Source organism: Streptopelia decaocto (genome assembly GCF_964273445.1).
Source record: "Streptopelia decaocto genome assembly, chromosome: 5".
Lineage (NCBI taxonomy): Eukaryota > Metazoa > Chordata > Aves > Columbiformes > Columbidae > Streptopelia > Streptopelia decaocto.
Genome location: NC_138659.1, coordinates 16,998,917 through 17,025,910, shown reverse-complemented (window position 1 = coordinate 17,025,910; position 26,994 = coordinate 16,998,917). Strand labels below are relative to the sequence as shown.

Genomic DNA, 26,994 nt, shown 5'->3' with positions numbered 1-26,994 from the left:
AAAAAAGGAGATATAATCCTACACCTCATACATAAAAGATCGTGGCACTAGGTAAATGACTTTGACATTGTTGTGCATTTTGTTTAGAATGCTCAGCTGGAACATGCTGTTTCTGAAAGCTGGCGAGGTCATCCCGTTACAAAGGATTAAAGAGACCTTAATGTGTTTTCAAACAACAAAATATTGCTAAGCACCTGCTTGAATTAAATGTAGTTGTTGGACTGAAATTTCTTGGACGTGACTGTTCTTAATTCTGTTTCAAACTCTGTCAAAATTACCTCATTTTTTCTGCCTGCTTTTATTTAAGATCTATTCAGCTTCTGCATAAAAATTCTTACATAAGACATTTCTCAAAAACAATTAGTCTTGTCTTAGTGTGAATTGTGGCTTTAACTTAGGCTTTGAAAGTAACTTGCATGATTCTGATTTATCTTCTTCCTCTATGCTGTTTCTGAATTGGTTTATATAGTATGAGTCACTTCTGTATAGTAAGTTTTCCACTGAATAGAGCAATAAAGTAGGGATGGACAAAAGGAAGAAGGATTGAGGTGAGCTGACTAAGTTCTTTGAAAAAGTTGCTCGAGTGCATCAAGTGTTAGCAATACCGAAATGAGTAATGTTTCTAACACGTGTTGACTTCTATAAACTTTGAAGAGCTATGGGGTTTTGGGAGAGAGTTGATTTAGTGGATCCCTGTAATATGTGTGGTTTTGGTTTGCAGGGTGAATTAAGAGTCCTGCAGACTTTTGAGTTGTTTTCTTTGCCATTCCTATCTTGTGGAAGGTACTAATGCTGAAGAGTTGGACTTAAGATAAATGGTGTGGGACCAGAGAGGAAGCAAGGCTTTCTACCTCCTGTCTCAGTATTCCCCTACAAACTGTTCATATACAAATCCATTTAATATCGTACGCTGAGCACTCCTGTCCTTGTGTTCTAGGTCCGTCGGTGGTGCTCCCCCAGCCCACTGTGGTGCAGCTCCAGGCTCCTGGGGTGCTTCCTGCCTCCCCACCAGTCATCACTGTCACCGGAGGGACCACGCCACTTCACAGTCACACGGTGAACGCGTTGCCTGCAGCTGCTAGAAATGGCTCAACAAGCGGCAAAACACCAGTGACTAAGCCCTTGCTTCAAAGCCCCTCACCAGCAATGGGACTGGATGTAAGTTCTCACTGTGATGACAGCTAATAACCAACGCCTGGAAACAGTTTTCGGTTACCTGCATGTGGGATGTAGTGGGAGAACCAGGTCACTTTAGAGGGTCAGGAAGACAGTGCTGTAGTTTGGCTCGTCTAATAGGATTTCTAACAGTAAACAAGGCATTTGGCAACTTGGTAGGAAATGGGGAGAAACAGCTTGATATCTGCTGGCCTGCCTGGAGCTGCATACCAGGTATGCAAGCATTGTGGCAGAAGACAGTGCCGATATATTTTTTTACTTAGCTTGTCTTCTCAACTGTAAGCTCTAAATGGCTGGAGCTGTCTTACATACAGGAAGATTTGATATATCTGGTTTTGGATTAGTGCTAAACTGTTTTTCTAATCCATAGAACAAAAGCTCTCTTTTGGAAGTAGATGAATTGGAAATGTCAGCAGTGTATCTGATTCTTTTTCCACCCCCTTTATCTCTCCCCGGATTTTACTCATGATTTTTAAAAACTTCAGTTGTTGAGTTTCATATGATCCTAATCTATTCAGGCTCCCTTTTGATCTTATACTGAATGAGTAGAAAAGGGTTAAACTCTCAACAATCACTGCTCAAATAAATAAGTTTTTCCACAGTAGCTCACAATAAGCGGTAGATATAAGCAGAAATGGCTTTTGAGATATGTGGGATTTTTTTTTCCCCTTCAATTTTGACATCTTAACTAGGTAGCAAGCTGGATGTTAATTGATTTAGTTCTTTGTAGTTTAGAGCTGCTTGGGTTGCATTTTGTCATCCAAAGGAAGGCATGGCTATGGAAAGTACTGAAGCTTCTTATTTGTGGCTTTTAAACTTTCAGGGTATCCTTCTCCCGTGTGGCATTCCAAGCACAGTTGTCATTTGCTGAGGGTCCTACTGCATTTCTCAGTGTGAGGGAGAAAACACTGGTGTCCATTCACATGAAATTTTGCAGTGTAGTCACCTGCTTATTAGCAGTGCACGACACTGTTTCTCAAAGGGATGTGCCTTCTGCCTTCTTTGGAGGGATGTTGTTATGCTGTTTCCTAGTGTTTGAGAATTGCCACTTGTGCTTGATGTTAAATTTTCATCACTATTTGTGTTGGTCTGTGGGCTGGATTTTTAAATGAAAAATTATTTACTACAAATAAGTTGCCAGCCAGACTGCAGTGGAAAGCTAATCTTGAATTTGCAAGAAGCCAACAAAGATCTGTCTGTAGACAGACCAATTAAGGGCTCTGCATTTTTAAATGGTATTTGCCTGCCATGCAAAGTCAAACTGAAGAGACCTGTCAGCAGTCCTTAGATTTGTGACTCCCTGTCATCAGGACTAGCCTGGCACCTTGCCATTGTCTGAATATAAGGTTTAATTGACAAAACCCCCTTGTTGTCATCACACTTCATATATACATCTGTGACAGTCAGTAGTCAAGCATGTAGCTGGGGTAAGGAACAGCTGTTTGTTTTGAGCTATGGTGGTGTGAATATTTCCACCTGAAGCTGTTCTAGGGAGGCAGTTTTAAGACTTGATATCAGCCTAAATGCTGCACATCTTACCTGTGTTTATTGAAACATGGAAAAACAGTTGCAGCTGTTCTTTGGCACATACTGTGTAATAACACTTGGAAAAAAACCAAATGTTTCAGGATACAGCTGGCACCAGCAGGGTTAAAACATCTTGTGACTGGCCTACATGCCATGTGTGGTGCTCAGGGCTGCACAGATGTAGCTGTCATTTGAGCTCTGTAACACGTGTTTTTGTTTGCTAATCTAAGCAGGTGTTGCAGGATGAAAAGAAACAATGCATGACTTTCTTTTGGTCTCTAGAGGGATAAAGTGTTAGTTGAACATTCAGCCAGTCCAGTGGATTAGACTGAGATGGGCTGGTGGCAAGCTGTACGCGTGAGCCCTCTGATGTGCTAGTCCTGGTGGCACACGTTGGCGCAGGGATGTGCCAGCCTTTCAGTGCCGTCACGCTTCACTCGGAAACCCGTGAAGAACTTTGCACTAGGAAGTTGGACAAAAGAAATGCTGCCTCAGCAAGCTGCTTTTCCTGTTGAAGGAAAGAGGCACTTAACCAAAAAAGCACATTGCCTTTCCTGGTGCAATTAAATGATATGAGAACATAAACAGTAGGTGTGAGACTGAATCCAGTTTTGTTGTGTTCTTATAGGGCCTTTCTCTCATGTTTCCACTCTAGTGAGAAAGGATTTAATTCTGCCTTCCAATTTTGTTCATAAGAAAATATTGAAAAATTAGAAGAAATTAGATTATGCAAAATTATTTCAACATAAATGTGGATTTCTATTAAAGAATCCTACTTTCTGTGCTGTACATTGGGTGATTTTCAAATTAAATAAACTCAGTCAAGTTGTGTTCTGTTGAGTTAAAGACAAGAAAACCCAGATCCTTCAGAAGAACAGAGGAAACACTTGCATAGGTTTTGTATTCCTGCGTTTCAGATGCATCTTCAAAGACAGCAGGTTTCATAAGCTGAAGTAAGAAGCCAGCCAGTGTAAAGTTGCAATGATTTGTACTTTCAGCTCTTTGTTAACTTTCCTGGTATATGTACCAAAAACTTGGTGGAGTGTGAGAAACATTCTTACCACCTTGTGCTAGAAATACAGCTTATGTTTGAGTGGATGTTAAATTTTGCTCGGAATTGAGTTTTCTTTGGAAGACTAAATTGAGATAGTGTTTATTTGTAAAGTGCATGACTCTTTGTGAAGACTCTGAAAACAAAGGACAGTCTGAATCTAGTTAGTACTGTTTGAAGCCAGGATTTTTAAGGAACCTTTCACTTCTCCATGTTTATATCTTGTGTGTGTGTTGTGTTGTTGGGAGTGTAATTTTTGAAGCTAGGAAGCGAAAGTTGCATCACTGAGTAATGTTTGATTTTTTTTTTTAAATGCCGGTATTTTCCCTTTATGGTCTGTGTTTACTATCTGGAGTGGTAAATTGATATAATACAACCTACAAAGAGGGAGGCTGCCAAAGAAGTTAGCACAGATGTTTGTTACACTTAATCTGTGTTCAGCACTTGTGCAAAGCGATGTTGTTCAGGTGGTCTGTCATTATAAATGGGTTCCTCTCACTCTTCTGATTATCAAAATGCTCAAGCAAGGGGTGTGTTTATTTTGATGCCTCATCAGCTGTGTAATGCTTAGTGCTGTGCTGCTTCCAGGTTTAAGCATTGTTGCGCTGTTTCACACACACACACCTCTTTCTGTTTCCTCCATCACATTTAGGTAGGATCAGGTGTGTGGTTGTGGCTTATTCACTAAGAGAAGCCAGGCAAGCCCTAGAGGATTGACCAAGGACCTTAAACTGATTTAGGGATTGTCAGTTAAAACAAAGTTTTAAAACTCAAGGACAGGAATAGTTCTGGGTTTCATTTTAGCAAGCTTCAGAAATGAGTCACAGTGAAATTGGTGTGGCATAGACTGAAATGCACAAAGTACCTTGAATTGGACTGTTGTTCCTGACAGCATTTGGAGAACACTGTAAAGGAGCTCAGTCTACATAAATACCATCTGAAACGTAACCAGTAGTGTCTGAAATGGCGATAGATGTGCCTTAGGATGTACTCTTGGTGTACAAACGCTGCACTGGTGCTTCAACTCTGTGTTTTCTCCAGGGAAGCAGGTAGATTTTTCAGATGTTCCAGACAGTCAGAAGCTGTCCAGTAATGAATAACTCTGACCAGGTCTGCAAACAAGAATGGATGTAAACAATTTGGTCTTCTCTGACTTCATCGTGCAAAACTTATTTTTGAAAAGAGGAATGTGACTACTTGTTTGGAATATCATGTAACTCAAGCCACAGCTGCTGCACGAACTCATTCCTTATTATTTCATCTCTGGACAGTTGAAATGATCCTGGCCCCAAATTACTGTGTTCTATACACTGCAGACCTTGGATAACCTGAATATTTTTTTTTTCCAAAGTGTTTATGTGTCTGCAGAAGTTTTCTTATATTAAGTATTGTAGTGCTTAAAAAATTCAAGACAAAGCTTTGTGTTAATGAGAATATGTTAAAATCTTTTCCTTCTCTACCCTCTGCTAGAGAGGGAACCTGGAGTAAGTACAAACAGCTTCACTTTCACAGACTTTTGTTGGTGTCAGACTAGACATATAATAAATGATCTTTACAGAAAGCAATTAGATCAACGTGGAAACAGCCCAAAATGTTAATGCACTGTAAAATGTTTTCTTAGTCTTTGTCACCAGACTGCAGTATCACAAAGAAGAATGACTTCTTCAAACAACCTGCAGCCAATTTTTCTTGCAGACACCAAAGCCCTGGAGCAACATATTGTCTGTGTGCGGGTATATACAGGGAGAGAGTTGGAAGCTGTAGATAAGGTTGTTTAAGCAACAACACCTTAACTGGAGCACACTATCTTAAGTTTGTTAATGTTACTATTCTGTGACCTGTTCATTTTTTCCTACACTGATACTTCTAGACTAGTTCTCATATTTTTTCTTTAGCTTTCGTGCTGTGATAGATGCAGATTACTCCAGCGCAACTGTTGGTAGCTACTGGAGGATATTCAGGTTGCTGTAAGATAAAGCATTCAGTTCTCTTTCAGTGTAAACATCATTAAGGCACATCCTGTTGTAGCTTAATAATGTGATAGAAGTCTTCTGTTTTTAATAAAAACAGAGTTGCTGTTACTACTCTGTGAGGGAAAGGAAATCAACAGAGTAGTGTTTAAACTTGCAATTTCAAGTAGTTTTGTATAGCTCTGCAGTATCGATCATCATTATCCTTGTCAGCACCAAGGTGCTTTCAGTCTAGGTTGTCCCACTCAGTGCAAACCACAAAATGAGTAAGTGGTAAAAGATGATAGACTGTTACTGCTTGGGAAAAAAAATCAGAGTCCTCAAGACTGTTGGAGGATGGGGAGGGATTACTTTGAACTGTCCCCATCTGGTCTTGCAGACCAAATGCCTGCTAGCGGTTGGAATGAGTTATGTGCCCTCCTGGAGTGTATTTGCTGGTTTAGCTTCATCCAGAAGGAATTCCAGTTTGTGTGCTCTATCAGAGACTGTTCTGTGATGTGAACCAAAGCATATTAAGTGGGACAACCAGGATATGTGCATTGAAGCAACAGTCCTGATCTGAATTAAAATGCTAGTACAGATGCAGCCACACATTGCATTTAAACTGTCATGTAAGTGCTTGATACGCATAGAATGTACCATCTGAGATCAGCAACAGTATTCAGAATCTTAAAGGCTATATAACAGAGCTGGAAAAGATACAGAAACAGGTGTAACCAGTATGGAAATAGCTTCCATACAAGGCAGACTGAAAAAAATATAGGACTTTCTACTTAAGAAAACAGATGACTGATGGTAGCCTATAAAAGGGTCTGTGGTAAAGTGAAGGTGAAAGACATTCTTGTTACCTTGCAGACCTGTAGATATGTATTTTCTGTCTTTTTGATTGATCACATCAAACTGCTGGTTGAGTACACATTTTGTTCCCCCTACACCTAGAAGATTGAGAATGCAGGAGAAAACAGAGAGAGCACAGGACCTGCCTTTTCATTATCTGCAGGCTCTAACTCTTGGAGGTGTACCGTGAGTCCTAGTTGCCTCTGTGCTGAACATTTCAGCTCATTTGAAGCAGAGTGCAAGAAGCTATCTGTGCAGACTTTTGACAAAGGAGAAGAGCAGGAGTTATGCATGAAATAGAGGCACTTTTAACTTGCAGATCATTAACAGGCTTCTGAATTGCCTGTTTAGGTCAATGTCTTGAGAAAACAGCAACGCATGATCAAAAACCGGGAGTCAGCCTTTCAGTCACGGAAGAAGAAGAAAGAATACATGTTGGGACTGGAGGCGAGGCTGGAGGCAGCCTTACTGGAGAACGAGAAACTCAAGAAAGAGAACAGCACACTGAAGAGGCAGCTGGATGAAGTAGTATTAGAGGTAAGAGATTGTGATGATGATCTAACTTTTTATATAAAGACAGTTGCTCAGGTGGAAATGTTCAGAATATGGAAATGTTAACTGTAAGACCTTTGGGGGTTTCTAGCCCAGCCTCCCACTCCGGGCAGGACTTTCACCATCTCTAGGTCACAACAGCGGTCACATGGTTCATGGTGCTTCTGAAGATTTCACTGAGAAGATAGACTGGATAGAAGCTGAGTATAATATACCAAAAAAAGAGGTTTATTTTAAAGTAGTCCTGGCATGTATTTGTACATAACTAGGCAAATATAAATCTAAAAAGCAAGTACAGTCTGCTCTATTTAGCATCTGACATACCTTTGCCTGTCTGTGCTTCTTTTTTATTGCGTGTCTTCTCTGTTTTTTCCTGTGTAGAACCAGAAGCTCAAAGTGTCATCTCCAAAGAGAAGGACCCTGTGTGTGATGGTGGTACTGGCTTTCATAATGTTGAATTATGGTCCATTGAGGTAAGCAGCCTAGGAATTCCTCTGCATGGCATCTTTGCTGTCCTGCAGTTTTTGTTTGAGTCTTTAATACAGGCAGTATTGTGTTGTAAAGCCTTGAGCTTGAAAGCTGACTTCTGTCTTTTACTCTTCTCCTGCACAGGAGAAGACTCATAGTCTTCATGTTTCCTCTTTTGGAATCTTTCTGGCCACAAGACGTAGATCTTGTACTTTTAACTTCTCTTGCCTTGGCATTTTATTCATCAATGCCATGCACAGCAGTTTGCAGTTCCATTTATACCTGAAGAGAATGAAGAGCTGTGTTTAGAATCTTTTTAGAAAAAAAGTCACGGACTTGAGAGCTCTTCTGCTTGTTTATACCAGTGCTAATTTCAGTAGCTGCGTTTAAGCTGCTTCTAGTACCCAGTGCTGAAAATCCTACTGTTTGTTCCAGTGCTTTGCAGTCCTGACCATTAAATGTGTCTAGCCACAATCATTACAGTGTAAGCCCTGTATTACTTGTCTTATAGATCTGGTGAAGAGGTTGTTCCCTCTCCTTAATTAGTTGAAGTGGTAATTAAGAACCTCTCTTGTTCAAAGTGTGTCAGTGGGGCATGGGAACCAGAGAGCAGGAAAGAAATACTGCATTACTTCGTAGACACTTTATGAAGAAATCTGTGGAAGAGCACAGACTAAAAAAGGATGCTTCTTGCACATATCTGTCTGTTTAAGCTGGTTTTGGAATATAAGGACCTTTTTATATGAAACTGTTCGTTTTTGGAAAAGGGGAGTATATTTCAGTAGATTCTCAGTCAGCAGTGTCTCCATTTGTCCTCAAAACCCCAGTCAAACTAAAGGAATGGGATGGGATAAATCTGGAGGAAGACTTTGTTTCTGACTATGATAAACTTGTACAACGATGGTGTTTATATTTTTAATAATATTAGAAAATTTGCTAAAGCTGACATTACTTTTGAAGTATTTGCAAATACTGTTTATCTCAGGCAGTGAAATACAGCTGATAATTTTACTTTGATATGAATGATTTTAAGGTAGACCATTTCTTAGAGCATTTAGGATTTGTATTGAGACTGTTGACTATCAGGCAGAAAAATCAGCATCCAGGTACTAAGTGATTGATTTGTACATCCCATTAGCATTTGCAAACATTACCACTCACTCAAGAGACACTGTTCTTACTTGGTGAGAACTAATAGGACCAGTAATTTTTTTGAAGCTGGAAAAGATTTTAGTTGCCTCCACGTTACGGTGAGGAGTTGGAATGTGTTGAAGCTCTTGTTAGTTTTGCAAGGCTTGGAAACATAGAGGTGATGAGTGGGAAATCTTTTTACCCCAGTGGTCTAAAGTTCCTATGTTTACTTCTCTGCTCCCAGGAATAAGTGTTGAACTTGATGGCAAGATAAGTTAATTTCTTGGCCTGTTTGATGTTTAATAAAGTAGATAAAGCAAAAAGAAATTCTTGGGTGTCTGGCTGAGCATGTCAGTGTAATCTTTGTGCCTGAACTAAGTGGTCTGCATCAGTACTGGATTTGGGCGGTGAGAAGAAATGTAATTGCAAATTTGCAAGGAATTACTCTTCTCTTTCTGCTTTTTTTTTCCTTAGCAGAATAAATGCTAGACTGTATCAGGGTGGTGTGAATGTTGGTTGTGCAGTACCCTTTCAAAGGCCCAGAACGTGGGATATGCAAACCATTACTTAATATTTCACTCCTCCCGTATGCATTTTCTTCCTTTTATAGAGGTGTCGCTGAATGGTAGCTGCATGAACCTGATAAGTCATGATCGCTGTTTTGCTTAGTCTTTAACAACAGAAGCTTCCAGTAAATGTGAGGTTTTTCAGTCCCTGCAACTTCTTACAGAAATAAGGATTTTTTTTCTTTTTTAATATCCGTGCTAGCCTAAAGTTCAGTGAAAGTTCCTTTTCCCCCACGAGTTAACTATCCGTGGAATACCTGATTTCTGTGCAGCGGCCAACTGGAGATAAATCTGATTTGAAACTTTGTGACAGTGTTGCCATTTCTTCTATGTAGGAAATAATTTCACTTGCACACCTGTATGAAGGTGTGACAGCATTCAGGTACAGGATGTTTTGATTCAAACATATTAGTAGTAAATATTTTATTATTTAAAACCAATGAACCATTGCAAAGAGAGAATGACATCCAAAAAAAAAATTGAAAGTGTGGGAATTTCACCCTCTAAATTGCCTTAGTTGACCTTCTCCGTTTCTTCATCAGAAGTGATAGGATTCTTTGCAGGCTAGAGGTAAAAACAATGAACAGATAACGCAGGTTGTCTTTTTAGCTGCCGATTTCCATAAAATCAAGAGCAGGCACAGCGGTCAGGCTGTTTGGGGACAGGGGTGTGCAAGTGGGGACAGGCAGAGCCTCCCTGGCCTGCAGCAGGTCCCGAGAGGTGCAGCGCAGTGTTTGGGCACTCGGCATCCCACCAAATCACATCTGGATGGCGACTGCGTGGTTAGTTCTGTGTTTTCTTCTGCATTAGTGGATAAGTGTTTTACTAGCACTGGTTCACACAGTTTATTGGTCTTAGGTCTTGTTGACTGTGCATGTAAGCGGTGAGATGATTGTGATGTTCCATGGAGGACTCTGAGGCTGTGCTGTTCTGCTGTTTTAAGGTTAAGAGAAGCAGTTCAGGAAGTGGCAGCCCTTGGCAAATGAGTTTAGCAGATAAAATTATTCTGCTGATGCTTTTTTTCACGCTGAAAAATAAGACTGTGTATGGGCAATCTGTAACATTGAACATGGGAATATGAGAGTGGGGCCAAAAGCCTGGTAGGGCTGCTGACATATTGACCCAAGAAATCTGTTGAAAATATTGGAGAGGGAGTCTGGTACAGTCTGTTTAATTGCCAACCAAAAAAACATCCATCGGTCTTGGAAATGGCACCATCTTATCTCTGACAGAAAATTTATGTCAAATTAAATGTGAACTGAATATAAATGTGAACTGAATAGTTTCTTGTCATGAAAGTGACTTTTATAGAGTTAATGTTAACTCTGCCTTGTATTTTACTGTGTTACTAAACTCTTTTGGGTTTGTTGATATTTGTATAGAAAACGGAAGCTTTCAGTTATTAAAAGCAGAAGTGATTTAGCAGGAACTCTATTAGTGTAAGTTTCTATTTAATCTATTTGCTTTATACTAGAAGAAGGACATCCAGGAATTTCCCATCTGTGTATCAATGAACTATTCTCTAATCTTTGTGAATTATTTGGACTTGGATTTAGCATCTATAAAATTTTCCTTTTATTATTATTTAAGAATGATTGGTGAGGTGTATGAAGGGAAAAGGGTGCATTTTGATGTAATTCCTTGAAGATGTCAACTCCCCTTACCCCCCAGCTTTACATACCACAAGGTACAAGAGAGGAATTGGCAACCCCTGTGTGTGCACAACAGGCGCAAACCCTGTCACGCAGGGCTGGGAGCTGGAGCAGGGCAGCGGCAGGCAGGGCTCTGCGGGCGGCAGCGTTTCTGAGAGCCGGTGCTGCTCAGCACGGCTGCTGTGAGCTGGCCTGGCACCCCAGAAAGATGCCCGACTGCTGGCGTCAAGATACATCTAATGAGCTGTGCATTTTTTTTCATCACCTACGACATGAAATCTGAAAATTTTCAGGCTGTTAGAATTCCTAGATGCCTTTTTTTTTTTCTTGTTTAATTTCCGTATTTGTATTAGACTGTGTCTGGGCAGTAACCAGATCTGAAAATGCGTTAAACAAGCACAAACAATGCTGGAACAAATGGAAGCCAAGCACATGTTCTAGCCTAAACAATCCATGTATATATTTTGGGAATCTTTTTCTTTTGTTTCTCTTCCCTGTTCCTATTTGTATATAAATTGTCTTGTGTGTTTGTTTTTTCTCATGCAAGCCCTAGGTGTGATAGTGAAATATTTACAGGAAACTAACCCAACTAATGTATAAAAAGTAGAGAAGGGAGAACAATCACAGAAGATACAAAAGGTAAATTTTCTGCATCTCTGCTTCTTGGCGCAGTAGCCTCAAAGCACATAAGCCAGGTACCTGCTAGTGGCCCTAGCATTATCTTTCTTGGCTTCCTGGCTATGAGAAAAGTTCAACTAGTTGTTGTTGTTGTTTGTTGTTTTCCCCCTAATGAGTCTGCTCAAGATTACATGGTGGTCATCATCTAACAACAGTCTTAGAGCATTTATAAAGATGTCACCCAACCAGAATGTGTCCTAACTACCATTTCGGATATTTAGTGGACAGAAAGCAAAGGAAAATAGGAAGTTGGAGACAAGAAAGGGAGGTCTGTGAAGAGATTGGAACAGGGGAGTTGAGAAGGTGGTGGGTTTTTTTGGGGTTTTTGTTTTGGTTTGGTTTGGTTTTTGTGGTTTTTTTTTTGTTTGTTTGTTTGTTTTTTAATTAATTTTGTTTTTTCTTACAAGTTGGCCCTCTCTGTATGGCTGAACCCCTTTCAAACTGGTTAACAGACTTGATGATGCACCAAGACTTTGTAGCCTGTATTTGTGGTAGAGGATGACTGAGGTGGTGATTGATTGGAGCTAAGTAAAGCTGCTGATTCAAAGTCTTGTGTTTTGTTGACCAACAGCAGCTGTGCTAGAATTGCTGGCCTTTTGTAGAGACTTCATTGCAACTCCTCTCTAGAGTGTCTTGATGGCCTCTTCCCTACTTTCCAAGACTATCCTGGAAACTGAATAATCTATTAAAAATTTAGATCCAGTGAGTAATCTGCAAATAAAGACACCTGCTTGGGCAGCTGAGAAGTGTGATTTTTCTGCTGTTGTTGTAGACTGCAACGAATGAAGAAGCAGTTATTTTTGACTCCTGAAAAGACTTAGGGGTGTGTCTAATTTCTTAGATTGGTCACACAAACATTATAAAAAAAAAAAAACAGAAGTGGTAAGATTAATCATCTTTTACTAAAAATAAGGAAGTCACCCAAAGGTTGTGCAGCTGCACGCAGCCACGATCTGCTTGTAAACATGAAGTAAGCACAACACAAATCTTTCACCATCACCCAGATGAGCATCCCAGCGAGTCTGCAGGCTGCCAGGCAGCACCACTGTTGCCTGCTGAGCTTTCGGAGTGCACATGGTTTGAGCTGCTGGAAGCACCATCCATTGAAAACACCTGTGTTGGTGTCAGTGCAGGTTACAGCCCTCACCTGAGCTGAGCAATCTTGAGGTGGTGTGTGGGAAAATGGAATTATTCTGAGGTTTGGTGCATTCAGCAGTCTTTATGTGCAAGCTTGCTATTGTTTGAGCCTTAATGCTGGACTCCTTGATTAAAGAAACAGACCCATCTTAAGGCAAGTAGGAGGCTGGGGATATGGTGGGATGTCAGAAAGTTAGAGAAATAATTTTGTAGTTCCCTTAAAAGGAGCATTTTGTGTGTGGGTCATAGAGCTGATCTGGTTATCATAACATCACATGCGGTGAGTGTTGTGTTGCTGCAGAGATGTTTGAGCTGTATATTGTATTTTTTTTTCTCTTGCTGTAACAGTCTTTCTGACTCTGTGTGTGCTCCTTCCTTGCTCCATTCTGGTGTGATGTGAGGCAGGTTAGTTGGAATCACCAATGGCTTGTGGTGTAATGGAGGAGGAACTCCCCAGCCAGGCTCCTTCCTTGTCCAACACCACCTTCCAGCTGGGCTGGTGCCTGGTCTGGGGGTGCTGAACTGTGAGCGTTAAACCTGGTACCTGTGGCCTGTGGTTTCCTTCAGCTGCAGGCTGGATAATGCTGTCTAAACTTGTACCGACTGCTGAGGCATCTCTAAAAGATGTTCTGAGAACAGAGAACCACAAATTATGGGCTGTACAACAGGGTGGATTTCTTACTCTCAGTTCATCCAATCCTGGGCTTTTTTTGCACTCGGGGAGGAACAGGAAAGGATTCCTTCTCTGCTTTTTGCAAGCCTCAATAGTCTTCCAAGTATCTTCAGGAGGTTAATAGACTTCCATGTGATGTATACCTGAAGTGTGCTAACAAACATACATACAAATGACAGTCTGTTAACTTCTTACACACTCATAGAGAGGAACAGGTTAAATGTGAAGAGAAAACTATTAGATGAGTGCAAGAGGCGCACAGCAGTGCCATGTTAGCCAGCTCCTGCTGACTGCCAAGGAAATACGGAGCCCTCTGTGTGTTTTAGCAAACACAGAAGCAGCTCTGGAAGACACAAGGTGCCTCTTAACACTTCTCATATAAGAAACTTACTATAATGCTTGTGACACTGAAAGAATATGTTTCAATACTGAGTGGAGTGTACATTTGTGTTGGAGATGGCCCGAAGCTGGAAAACTGCTTTCGTAGCACACCTTTGGCTTTGTGTTCTAGTTCCTTCTTGAAAAGAGAGAGAAAAATGGAGAGGAAAAGGACAAACTGAGTAATTTGGACTTGGCTTCAGGTTCCAGACTTTTCAGAACCTTTCTTGATGGGTTGGTACTTGAATAAAATTGGATACCCTTGTCTTTCTTACAAACCACAACTGCAGGAGCAGGAAGTGATTCCTTCCTCTGTCCTTTGCTGATCCCAGCCACATGTTCATCCTGGCAGAGTTGTGCCGTGGCCTGGCTGTGTTGTCCTGCACAGAGATCATCCCTCTGGTTTGGGTTGCTGTCTTCATCCTTCCCGGCCAAGGAGAGAGGCCAGGCTCCTCTCGCCAGCCCCGTGTTCGTGGAGGGTAGCTCTGGAGCAGCCCGGCAGGAGAAGGTAGTGGCTTGCTCTTGGCAGATGGTGCCCTCATTAGGAATAAGAAAATAGAAATACTTTATAGAGAGCATTTGGCGCTGGGGCAGCCTTGTCTGGAATCAGTTAGGAAGAGGACAAGGTCCTCAGTCGGTGTCTCCTTGCAATGTCAACTTTAGCCCATTGGAAACATCCCAGCTCATACTCAGATATGGTTCTGTCCCTAGAAAATTCTTTGTTATGATATCACTATTGGCTTTTGTGTACAAATTACTGTACAACTTAAATGTCAGTACTCAAAACTTGAAGTGCACGGGGTTTGTTCAGCCAGAAGTGCAAATGAAATTTAGTTTGGGCTCCTGGCAAGGCTTGCTTTCACATTTTTCAAACTGACATTCAAACCAAAGAAGTAAAAATACAGCTAAAATATCAGGTGCCGTTGAATGCCTGGAGAAACTATGACAGGAGTGGTGCTTTTCTTTCCCGTCTATAATCAAATTTATCTACACTTCTGAAAAAACATCTGCACAAACTATTTATTGGTTCTTTCTTTTTTCCCTTGGATCTGGTTTTGCATCTTAGACAGGCTGACAGCTCAGCCAGCTTGGACAGAGTGTTTGTGGCTGTGTGAAAACTGTTTAATATTCATGGTATGCAGGATGTACAAATGCAGGCTGCAAAGCCTTGGTAGGCACCCCAGGTGTGTAAGTGTGACCAAACAGAAAAGGTTCCAGATTCCAAGTTCTAACTGGTCATCTTGTCCAGTAAAGCCATTTCTCGGGTTCAGTCTTTCTTGACTCTTAACGTAGGGCAATAACTCAATTCCTGCAAATAGAGGACTTGCTCAAGGCAGATATGCCAAAGTGCTCTTTCTTTTCCAAATTCTGATCTTGTAGCCCAACAGAATGAAAAAATTGTCCATGCTTTTACCATCTGTCATATTAAATCATTTTTTAAACAACTATTGATAGCTTAGCTGAAAATACTGCTTTTTTCTGTCTGAATGGGATCGCCTACCATTCCTTTTCACTGTTTCTAGCCTCTTCTATGTGATGTTTTTAAATGCTCAATGTTGACTTCGTCTTCAGTGTCCTGGTGTTGGGATCTTCTCTGAGGACCTTTCCTGTTCCAGCCTGCTCTGCCTAGCACCTGTGAGGCTCAGTGTGCCTCAGGTGGGCAGGTGTTTCAGATGTAGCTCTGCAGGAGAGGTCTGTCCTTCCTTCCAGCTGCTAAAGGGATTCCTTGGTCGTAAGTCATGCTTTCCCCCCCGTGTCAATTTGAGATGACAAAGGAGGAATATTTCTGCTATCCTGTGTCGTACTCTCATGTCTGCACTGGGCAAGGAAAGGTCTTTGAGAATGAGGGTCAGAGGATATAGAGTGTTACCTGCATGTCTTCTCCTATCTGTTACCTGAAGATGGAGCCATGTTTACAGATGAACTGCACAAGTTTCTCATGGGAGAAAGGGAGGGGAAGAAATGATACAACAAAACAGCAGCATCTTTTGTTCAGATGGGGAAAAAACTAGCAAAACTCCCCAAGTAACTAGAAGGGGGAAGGAGAGCAGTATTTCAAATTGCAGGGTTTTTCCTTTTCCAAAATAAAAGTTATTTTGGTTTTGGGTCATTACCACAAACCAAAGGAGCAAGGAAAGGGATCATTTTTTTTTTGTGAGGCCTATTTGAGACTTTGAGAAGGATGCTTTTGATCATCTTCAAGGTCCTAAAAAAAAATGAATGGGAAAGGGGAGGCAGGTGTAGCCCATGTCGCTCAAAGCAGAATTGCTGCTAGCACTTCTTCAAAAAAAGCACCTTGTAGAAAATAACAATAATGATAAAGAGCATTGGTATAAATTGGTGTCCATGCTCTCAGAGGTGGGAGCCATGGTTTATGCCTGTAAGGATGGCAGCACACACTCTGTTCACCTCCTTCTTTGTCTTTTGCTGCTGAAGATACCTTCTTTGAGGCTGAAGATCCAATACTTAGCTGCTGCCAAAAGTGAAATTTAATTTTGATGGAAAGATTAATGTGTTTTAAGCATGAGGAGGGTAAAAATAAACATTTCTTCTCTGTCAAAGCTGATAGAATGAAATGAAGTATGTGTGACTTTCAGTGGCTGTACAGCTAAAACAACTAAATTACAAAAACTAAAGATTAGCTGTGAATATGGAGTGCTGCTTAGCTTTATCCTTTATGGACTTGGTTTGGAATTCTCTACTTTGATTGTTCAGAGTTCAGGGTGAACTGGAGTAGGAACATGTTGCACAGGGCATTTAACTTCAAGCTAGTGACCTTGCCAAGCTGGAACCTGAAAGACCAAGAATCGCCTTTGCAGAACGAGGCAAGTAGCGAGGAAGAACCATCATGGAAAAACGCTGATTTGCTACAGTTCTACTGATTAGGTTTTTGTCAGCTTTAACTAAATAATCACATGGAAAATTTCTCTGGTTCAGTATGCAGTTTTGAACAGGAAAGGAGATAAGTAGGGTAGGATAAAACGCCAGATCCAGTAGGTCCGTCAGCACACTGGATGGCTGATACACTTCAAGCTGTGGAGAAACTTTGCAGGATAATTATACCTTTCAGAACTTCGGATGGATGTTCTTGATTTCATGAATAAACTTCTGTATACTTTTAGCTGTCATGGCTCCAACTTCGGTAGAGTAGGGACATTTCACAGATGAGTGACTTCTAGCCAGGAACGTGTGCCATCCCTTTAAGCATCAGCTTTAATTTGGAGCTCTGGTTCTGGGCTTGAGGTGCTGCCAGCTGTGCTGATGCTTTCATTGGAAGCGAAGAAATGTGATCTCATGAAGTGTTGTAGGTAGTGGAGATGGTTTCTGTAAAATTGGACAGCCTGGTGTGGCCTGATGAGGCAGTGAATAACCTATTAGCTTTCCGTGCTATGCAGTAGAGACAATGAGACATTTGGATGTTTGTGTACATACACAGTAAGGAAACAGTAAGTACGTTTCTGCCCGCTGTCATGAGTGAAAACAGCCTGTAGCCTTGCTGCTGCCTGGAAACCTGAAGGAGAGGAGGCAGTCCAGGCAATGTCAGCCTGGATCTGGGATTGCCCCGGCTCTGCGGTTCTGCAGAACGTGACACAATGACTCACGGGGAGACCTGGGTTCCTGCTAACAGGAGCGCAAATGTGTCGGCAAAAGAGAGGGGATTGCTAGGCAACTGTCTGTGTACCTTCTACTTAGTTGTGGAGTGTTTAATCTGCCCTCCTTGCTGTTCTCTGTTATTATCATTTGCATTCGTTGCTTGTTGCAAAGTGATGCCATGTAAGAAATAGGAAGAGGAGATTTTCTGCTGCAGAGTTTGTGCTCTGCTACTCAGGGGAGGTGGAGCATGAATCAAAACGTACTCTGTGGGCAGGGATCAAAGGTCTCACCGGCATGCTCGGGTCTTGTTGCATTTTTGTATTTTGTGAGCTAAGAAGGTTAGGACTTGATTTTGTAAATATACGTATTTCAGGAAGCAACTGTGTTTATGACAGAGCAGCCTCCGGAGAGGATATCTGGAAGTATTTCTTTTATGCTTTCAAGATTTCTCACTTGTAAATCCTCCTTCTGAGCTAGGATGCAGTTGATCTCGTATAGCAGTTGTCTGGTCATTTTTCCAGCTCCCATGTGAAATGCTGCAGCCTGGCTTTGCATGGAGAGCAGCACAGATGTCCCCGTGCTGCACGGCTGGTGGCCGAGCAGCCCCAGGGGACAATCCTTCAATCAGTGCTAGCACAGACCAAGACCACAGAGTATCGGGGACCATGGCCTGCTGCCACTATGTAGATGGGATTGTCAGTCCTGCCAGTGTTTATGCATCCAAGTAGAATTGAACATATATAAGCTTGTGTACAGTTTTGTTAGATTTCTGGGGTAATATTCCAGCCTTACAACTGCATGGAATTTGGTAGCTATATTTTCCTTACGTATTGTGTTTGTATAAACTGTGTCAATTGTGCTTTGAGGCTAATGAAAGTAAAAGTTCAGAGGTACTTTGATTTGAGTACAGGTAATTTTCTTATGCCTGCAGATCTAGATTATGAACAGATTGATGTCAGTTTCATCAGGTGAAGCTTGTGGTGGAACATGAAAACCAGAGCATCAAAATCCTTTGAACAATTAAAGCTGAAGAAGAAAACAGAAATGCTTTTCTGTCTACTAATCTTTTGAATGACAGTACTATAATGACCCAAGATATCATGTTTTTAAGTTAAATATGACATGAACCGTGTCAATATAACATAGCAGCAGCCAAAAATTATCCACCTGAGTATTTAACACCTTACAGTAAAGTGTCTTGCAGACCCTTTATATCTGTAATATATTTTGCTATGATTATTATGTTTTCCAGTATATTTGAAAAGGATCCCAATGGAGCTGATTCCACTGCAAGTTCCAACCACCGAACCAGAAATCTTCTGGAGTTCTCAGCTAGCCAGGAGTCTGGCACAGCTCACAAAATACCTGGGGACAACATTCCACAGAAGAGTAATAGGTGAGATGAAAATCTTTGACATCTTTTAAGTGGTAGAGGGCAATGGTGCTTTTAGACTTCACTGTCCTTCCCTTTGATAATCTTTTTGACCAGGGTTATTGCTGCTCTTCCAGAGCAACTGAGTTTACAAACACTGTGTTTTGAAAGCTGATCTCTTTTTAAAAAATTATTATTATTTAATAAAGTTTACCAGATTGCTTTTCAAATGAGTATGATCTCCAAGATAACCCAATACATAGAGCTTCAGAAGTGTGCACCCGATTATGCTGTGTAGTTGTAGGGACAGTATGTTAGAAGAGAGCATATAGACAAGTATATGTCATGGAGATTTTCATGACCTTCTTCACATCTTCATCTGTCTGGTTTTTTTCCCTCATCTTTATTTTAGCTTGCATAGTTACGGTATTTGTCGCCTATCTCTTCTTACTTTTCAAGCTGGAGTATTTATTTTCTTAATTGCTCAAGAGAAGTTCACAATTGAGAACATATTCTGCACTTTGCACTGTACTTTTTAGCAATCTCTGAGTCCATCCTCATGTTTACCCATTATTTCATGGTATAGTTACTTTCAAGCTTCCTAGATCTCTAGCATTCAGCATGTAAGTGAAAATATAATTGTCTCCAGATTGAAATCTGGCTAATCCAGCTCATGTTTTCCCCTTACAAGATTTATCGTATCGGAGTGTTTTGGCTGGTTGAACAAAGCCAGGCACAGATGTGCAGAAAGCCCTAATGTATTTTGCCATGCAGAAAGAAGGCAATAAATCAAGAGCATTTTAAGGCTGTAGCCATGGTGAGGGCTTTGTGTCCTATGTGGCAAGTTTTAGACCGTGACTTACGTGATGTAGTAGTCGAGTGGTTCTCTTAGGAGGATATGCTGGTGCCTGTACCTCCTCCTTTTCTTTTACTCTTTCATCCTGTTTTCTAGCAAGCTAGGAGCTCTTTGCTGCATATTCTCCTTTATCAGTTCTGGATACAGTAAACAGGAGAAGCAGATGTGAAGATGGACAGAAAGCTGAGAAAGGGAGGGCAATGTGAATAAGGCTTTCATGAGCTCATATACCTCATTTTTCAGAAGAAGCTGAGTTTTAGGAGCTACAAGTTTCTCAAAACCAAGAGGACTAATGCTGTTATATTGATACCATGTCAAGAGGGGAACTTATCATAGGTATTTGGTGATAAGTAGTTAACCTCTCAGGAGGTAGGAACGTTAGTCTTTGCTTTGTTGGTGAGAGTGCTGTGGGTTTTTGCATTACAATACATGCTTGTTTTCAGTTTTTATCAAAGCCAGGCTAGCTTCTGGAGACTGTTGGAGATCTAAATCCTCTCCATTCAGTTGTAATATGGTTTGTGGCTGCTCCATTATCATATAGCTCGTGTTCTTTACATCTGCATGGTTTTAGTGGCCAATAAATTTAATATTTCTGTAGCAAATCTTGTACAGCTCTGGAATGAAAGAGAAAGTTGCCTCTGCAGAGATCTCATAGTTTACATATTATGAGGAATATTTTACAGGCTTTGTTTTCTTTCAATATCTGGCCTGTTTGGGAAGAGATCCAACATCTGCTAATGCTTATGTGTCTTCCTTATATTGAGTGCTATTAGACCCCTTTGGAGGATTGACTGAGACTATTGAATGTTTGATAGAGATTGTTATTCACCTGTTTCAAAGCTCCCACAGGAGCAGCTGTGACCTCTGCGGGTTTGCCACTGCTAGCGCTTATTCTCTGGATTTGGTCAAAGGCTCATGAAGGACTAGTTTCAGGGATTTCTTGATGTCTACTTCTTTTTTTTTTTTCCCCAGGTATGATGGTTCTATATCTGAGAACAAAGCACTGATGGTAGTCTCAGAAGAACCACTGTTATATATTTCACCACCACCACCACCCTGTCAGCCCCTGATCAACCGAACAGAGTCGCTGAGGTGAGCAAACAAACTTTTCTGAGCATTTAAGCTTTTATTAGGAGTTTAGATATAAATTGTGTGTTGGGTGAGTGCTACTGGACAGATAACTGTGAATGCTGTTATTGTCCCTTCATAGTGTTCATCCCGTATGTGGCCAGTGCCTCTGTAAGTGTCTGTGCTCTCCAGTATCTACTGCCATGAAGACAGGAGATCGACTTGGATCTTTGGCATCTTTTGATGTTTTTAGTAATGATTTTCACTCAGTTTTCACACTGGTCTTTTAGCAATAACGAAATAACACTTTTCTGGTTGCCTAGAGGTTTTTCGTGTTTCGAGAGAAATCACTTCATATGTGGTAATGTTCATAATATGGAAATGAAGTCCAGCTAAAAGCCTGTTCCATCTGAAATACATAAAAGATGGTGTCCTGCTCTTCAGCTTCTGATACAAGCGGTCTTAACATTGAAGATGTCCTTTATTGACTGTTAGAAAACACGTAGCTCCACTTTTTCTAAAGACATGAGCGCACCACTAACCTTATCTCCATTCTGCTGTGTCCATTCTTTCTCTCAAATTTATTTGTTGTATTTTAGCCTTTTAGCCAGTATTTTGTCTTGAACTGGCCAACTTTTGATTTTAAATTTCAACAGTCCTTCCAGTAATTTCAGAATCGCTGTTCACTGGTCAAAAGAAAGTACTGCATCTGGTTTATGTTGAAATATCCATTATCCCAATAGTGTATAGACATTTACTTACAAATTCTATCATAGATTTAATTTTGCAATTGTATTTTCTTACTTTGATATTAAAACAAGTTATCATAAAGTAGAAGAGTACTGATCTGCAGAGTCTTTACAGTGGCTAGTTTAAACTGTTTTCTAAAATTAAAGAATTCTACCACTGTTCTTTGTAACATCTGTTAATGCTGTGGCTTTTTCTAGGCTGAATCACGAACTTCGAGGATGGGTTCATAGACATGAAGTGGAACGAACAAGATCTAGAAGGCTGTCAAATAACCAACAGCAGAAAGCAAGGGTGATGCAGGTAGGTGGGTTTATACTGGTGAGTCAATAGCATGACAAGATAATTTCAGACGACATAACAAAACATTCTCTCTTACTTGTCTGTGCTTGTCATTATAGACAAAAGTAGCAATGGTGCCTGTAATTAAGGTACCAAACACTTCCCATTTTAAATTGCTAGGTTTGGTTTACTATTATGTTGTCAAAGTTCTTCCATTCCTGCTCTTGGACTCAGGCTAAAATTTGTAAATTTTTTTTAGCAGTCATCAAAAAAAATATGTTTAGTGTTTTCTAAAATTACTTTCATGACTGCTCTGTAACGCTGTGTCGGAATAAGGATAAACAGTTGGTTAATGGAGAGAAATATAACCTACAACACATTAGTCTGGCTCATGCTGTAGGGGCATAGCTGATTGGTTTTGTTGAACTATTTCTGTTTCATTTTTTCAGATTTTTGCTAAAGGCATACATTTTTGGTAAGACTACAGAATTACAAGATTTTTGTTCATATTTCCCATTTTTTAAAACCCTTTCACCTACACAGCATATCGGTAATGAGGATGAAATTAAGACCATGACGTTTCAAAGTGTTTCACTTGATTAAGAGCTGGTTACAGGCTTAAAAGGAATTGAACTTAACAATGTGGGAAATGCCACACTGTTCTAGAGAAAAACTATTGAATGTTAAACTTCAGATTCTTCTCTCTGGTGTCCAAAGGAGAATGGTAGAACATTGAAGCAGAGCAAGTTTGGGGGCTTCTGATGTTTCAGACGCCAGAAGTGTGTTGTGGGTAGTGTATTTTAGCAGAGATACAAAGTGGGTGTGACCTCAGAAGAATTCTGCAAATCTGACATCAGTGAGAGCAAATTTTGCACAATATGTCCAACTGTGTGTGTGGTGCTGGCTTGACTTCTTGATCTCTGAATGTGCGACTTCAAATTTGGCTGTATTAAAACACTTGTTTTTTCTTTGGGTCCAACTGGATTACTGGTTGCTCTTTCAGTTATGCATGTTTCACCAGTGAAAAAAATGTAAATTTATTGTTCAGGGCACTGATTAACCTCTGCACCCCATTATATATTCACTCTCTACAGATGTGATTCATATTTTATATAGTCCCAAACCCAGAAAATTATTATTTTTTTCAGTTTGCATCACCTTTTTGTTTTCCTCCCTTTGCAGAGCTCTCTCAGTCAGAAGGCAGATTCCCAGCTAATGGCCATGCCTTACACAGACACCAGCCTCAGGTAAGGCAGAACAACTGCTTTGTTATTGCTTTCTACTTAATAACCTAGTTTTTCACCAACAGCTGGCAAAAAAATGCCAGTTTTCACCTTGTTGTCACAATTCTTAAGTCAGGTGCTAGCTACATTTATTGGCCTAATTTTTGTACCTTGGCAAATAACTGCTTCTAATGATTCAGACTACACTTAAAGGGACCTCTGTATCACAACTCCACTCTTCTGGGACCTTTCTACTAATGTGTCTTAAGAAAATCAGAACTTCACTCTGCAGGATCCCTTCCTAAAAAGATTTTCATCTCAAGGGGAATAAAAGGAGGAATTGTCTTGGTATTATCTGGAGGAACATCATTAGCTTATAAGAAGGTTTCAAAGGGCTGTGAGTCCAGTAAGAGCACCAAATTATTTTAACGGAGTGAATGTATCATTACATCTTATTTGTACGGTTTGTCTTCATCTGGTTTTCCCTGCTGATTGTTAGAAAACAATAACACAAAGTTTCATGATTGCCCTGCCCTCCTTCCTGCATACCTGTCCTGTCCCTTTTCCTGGGTACAGGAAGAACTGGAGGGAAAAGTTGAAGGAAATGAAAATTTTCTCTCCTGAATTCTCTATGACAGTGTTTAAAAAGGATCCTATTTAAAAGGATCTTTGCTTTGAAGTGCCAGAAATGAGTGTGAGAGCAGAATGTGAAGTATGAAGGGGACTTTTTTTTTTTTGAGAAGAACACCTGAAATGTTGCTGTTGAAAGTAAGACAGCTGTGGCTCTTCTCTTTGCATTGCGGCTTTGAAAGCAGGATCAGCCTGGGAGAAAATAGCAAGCTGCAGGCAAATGTTACGGAAACCAGGCTGCCAAATTTTGGTATGTCTTGACTAATAAAAAAAAAGACAAAAATTTAGTTCTACAGGCAGATGAAGGACATCTGTTTTAACTGAGGACTGGACAAACAAGCCTCCTGGCATAAGGCAGTTTAATATAAATGCTTGCATTACTCCTAAAAAAAAATGTCTGGATTATTAGAAACAGTCTGCAACATCCTCCAGCTCTGTATGGAATAATCTGTGCTTCAGAAGGAAGTGAGAATTTTTTCAGATGAATGATGTTTAAATGAACAGGACCAGTGAGTCATGGCAGCTGCATGCTGTGACTGTCCTAGAACTGCTAAGAACACAGAACAGACTTCCAGTTGCTCCCAGAGCCATCAGCTATTAGAAGCTCCATGAAATCATAGAATCACAGGGAAGTTTAGGTTGTAAATGACCTCTGGAGATCTCTAGTCAAACCTCCTCATCAAAGCAGGTTTATCTTCAGCTTTAATGTGTGTGTCTGTCAGAAGAGACCATCTCTGCCTCTGTTGTAACCCCCCTTAAGAAGCTGAGGGTTGCAATGAGAGCTCTCAGTCTCCTCTTTTTCAGGCTGAAGAAGCCCAGGTCCCTCTGTCCCATCTCTCCTTGCACATCCCACACTCTAGGGCCTGACTGTAACTCAGCCCAGCACCCTGGTGCCCTCTGGACACTCTGCTGCACTTGTAGGTTTCCTGATACATAACATGTTTGTAAATGTCCCTGAAGCTTTTAATAATAATAGAATTACCTTTTTGTGGAGTTTACAATCAAAGCTTTTGATTTTTAATACCAGTGATTAATTTTTAATGGCCAGACTCAGCACCACTGTTTTAGATAAACAATTCAATATGATACTTTCTTGTAATATGGTATGGTATTACTAAAACAACTGGTAGCTTTGCACCTGTTTTGAGAACTTAAGTTCCTCCCTTCCTTCCACGGAGCAGTCCATAGTGGGTACTCTTAAATGCCCAAAGGTAAGTACAATGTAATACCAGTAACCCACTGATATTACTTGGAATTTGGAGTTGGTGTTAGACTTGTTACATGGACCCAAGAGAGCTTTGTAAAAACCCAGTGGTTTCCAAATGCTTTGAAACAACTTTCTCTCATGCCTGGATTTAGAATTATAAAAGGCTGCTTTTTCAGTCGAGCTGTATCTTCTGGAGTGTGGGCGAGCAAACGGATCTGTGGGACCTGTTTCAGTTTTCAGGATGTGTTTTACTGAGCAACGCGTGGGCGCAGTGCCTTTTATCACAGTAAAGCTTCAATGCTGAATCTCAGGGGTGGTTTGGTGGGCCTACGTGTTTTTAGGAATGAGTAATCAAGCTCAAATTAGCTCTAGTCTTTGTTTCCTGTTTGCAGAGGATGTGATCTGATTCCTCACTTGCATAATTCTGCTAAAGAGGATATATAGGGTAGAGCTGCCTGCCCTTGATCCCCCAGGACTTACATCCCAATCCTATTAAAGGGCAGCTGACTTGGCAGCAGCAGCCCTTTGGTTGCAACAGGACTGTATTTGCAGGAGAAGAGGAGATAATGACCGTCTACTATTACTGCTGCTCAGGAAAATCACTTGATAGATTTGTACCTTGTTTTGGGTGCATAATTATGTGTATTTTAGAAACACAACAAAATAATCTAAGTCAGCCACCATAGTTTAAAATCTGGGTCAGCAGAAGACAGCTTGGGAGGAACTGCCTGATCAGTGTTTTTGCCACAAATAATGCAGACAGACAGTATGCTATTAAAGTGGGAATGAATTAAAATGACTGGTTGAAGGTCCAGCTAATGGTTTGTGTAAATTCAGCTTTCCAATTTGATTAAATATGTTTTCAGTGAGATTGGGGAAGTATACATGATAGCAGGGCGTGCTGGGAATTTCTCACCTTTCCAAGATAAACAGTGGATAAGTACCATGACTGTATGACTTGCCAGTGTTTTTGCTTAGAATAGTTTAGACAGAATGTCTTTTCCTTATGTCTGGCATATGTAAGACAAGAATCGTGTAAAAGATAAGCCAGAATTCTCTGAATATCTTATTTTTGCTCCACTGTCTAAATTGAAAATCAAGAGGAAATCTTTGAGTTCACCACAGAGGCACAAAAAGTAAAAATGGTGGGTGAGAGAGAAGATGGGAATGTCACTGACAGTAAATTAAAAGCTTTGTTTCTGCTTAACTTTGCACTTCTTTCAGTTTGAGTGGTTTGGATCCTTAGCATTAAAAAAAAAAATAGATGTTTTCATTTGTTATTTCAGAATGACATTTCATTCTAAAATTTGCTAAAATCTATTTTCAGAAGTCATCACAACTTTTCAGACACTTTAAGTTGACTTGAAACTTTTTTTTTTCTGTTGAGCTAGCAAGTGGGTTTTTGCATGAATAAAATCAAGCCTGGAAAAGTTTCCTGCAGCAAGACCTTTGAAACCTTGAACTTTCAAAAAATACCCAGTAGTTTCACTGTCACCTGTGTTTCCTGTTCCTCATGCTGCCCTCAATAGGCTAAGAGCTGCTCTTTTCAAAAGCAGGTCTTTAAAGTCCTTGTCTCACTGAAGTTGGCTTTCTGGTCTAAAATAATTACCTTCACCCCATCTTCATTTCAGCAGGAACTCAGGGAATGAGCTGCAAGTGTATTATGCCTCTCCAAGGAGCTATCAAGACTTTTTGGAAGCTATTCGCAGAAGGGAAGATACGTTCTACGTGGTGTCATTTCGCAGAGTAAGTGTAGTAGTTGTTTAATACTGGCCTTTTATGTGTATCCCTAAGACTATTTCTAACACTGAGTGTCTTTCCTTGTAATACAAAAGATGACCTAGTCAAAGTTGAAGCTAAATTTGTTTCTTTACATGTGATGCTTACAGTAGTGTGGCCAGATCATGCTCTTTGCAAAATAAGCCCATCACAGGTAAGAATGGAAAAAGAGTTTTGCAGAAAACATTGTAGTGCCATTGCAAGACAACACAAAGGTGCATGAACCCTGTGGTTAAACACTTACACATGGTAGCAGTCCAATAATTGGAATAGTTAACTGGATGTTTATTTAATAGGTGTATAAACCTTCTGTGCTTCTGAGTATAGGAATAAATGTACGCTGTGAACAAATGATTTCTGCTAGGTTAACATATTATTATTTGTATCTTCTCCTAAAAGACTTGTATTTGCAGTTTTATCTGTCACATATTGCAGCTGTA

The 26,994-nt window shown here is 40.4% G+C and overlaps 1 protein-coding gene across 3 annotated transcripts in view; it reads left to right on the top strand.

The window, feature by feature from the left end:
* The window catches only part of ATF6 (activating transcription factor 6), a 74,070-nt gene that overhangs the window by 4,365 nt on the left and 42,711 nt on the right, over positions 1-26,994 (top strand). For 2 of the 3 annotated variants that reach the window (XM_082052569.1, XM_082052567.1), the window contains 8 exons: positions 938-1,158; positions 6,913-7,098; positions 7,495-7,586; positions 18,643-18,786; positions 20,591-20,710; positions 21,634-21,736; positions 22,898-22,962; positions 26,407-26,521. In XM_082052569.1, coding sequence (XP_081908695.1) covers positions 938-1,158; positions 6,913-7,098; positions 7,495-7,586; positions 18,643-18,786; positions 20,591-20,710; positions 21,634-21,736; positions 22,898-22,962; positions 26,407-26,521 — 1,046 coding nt within the window. The remainder of the gene's footprint in view (positions 1-937; positions 1,159-6,912; positions 7,099-7,494; positions 7,587-18,642; positions 18,787-20,590; positions 20,711-21,633; positions 21,737-22,897; positions 22,963-26,406; positions 26,522-26,994) is intronic. The other variant, XM_082052568.1, reaches the window with a different exon arrangement.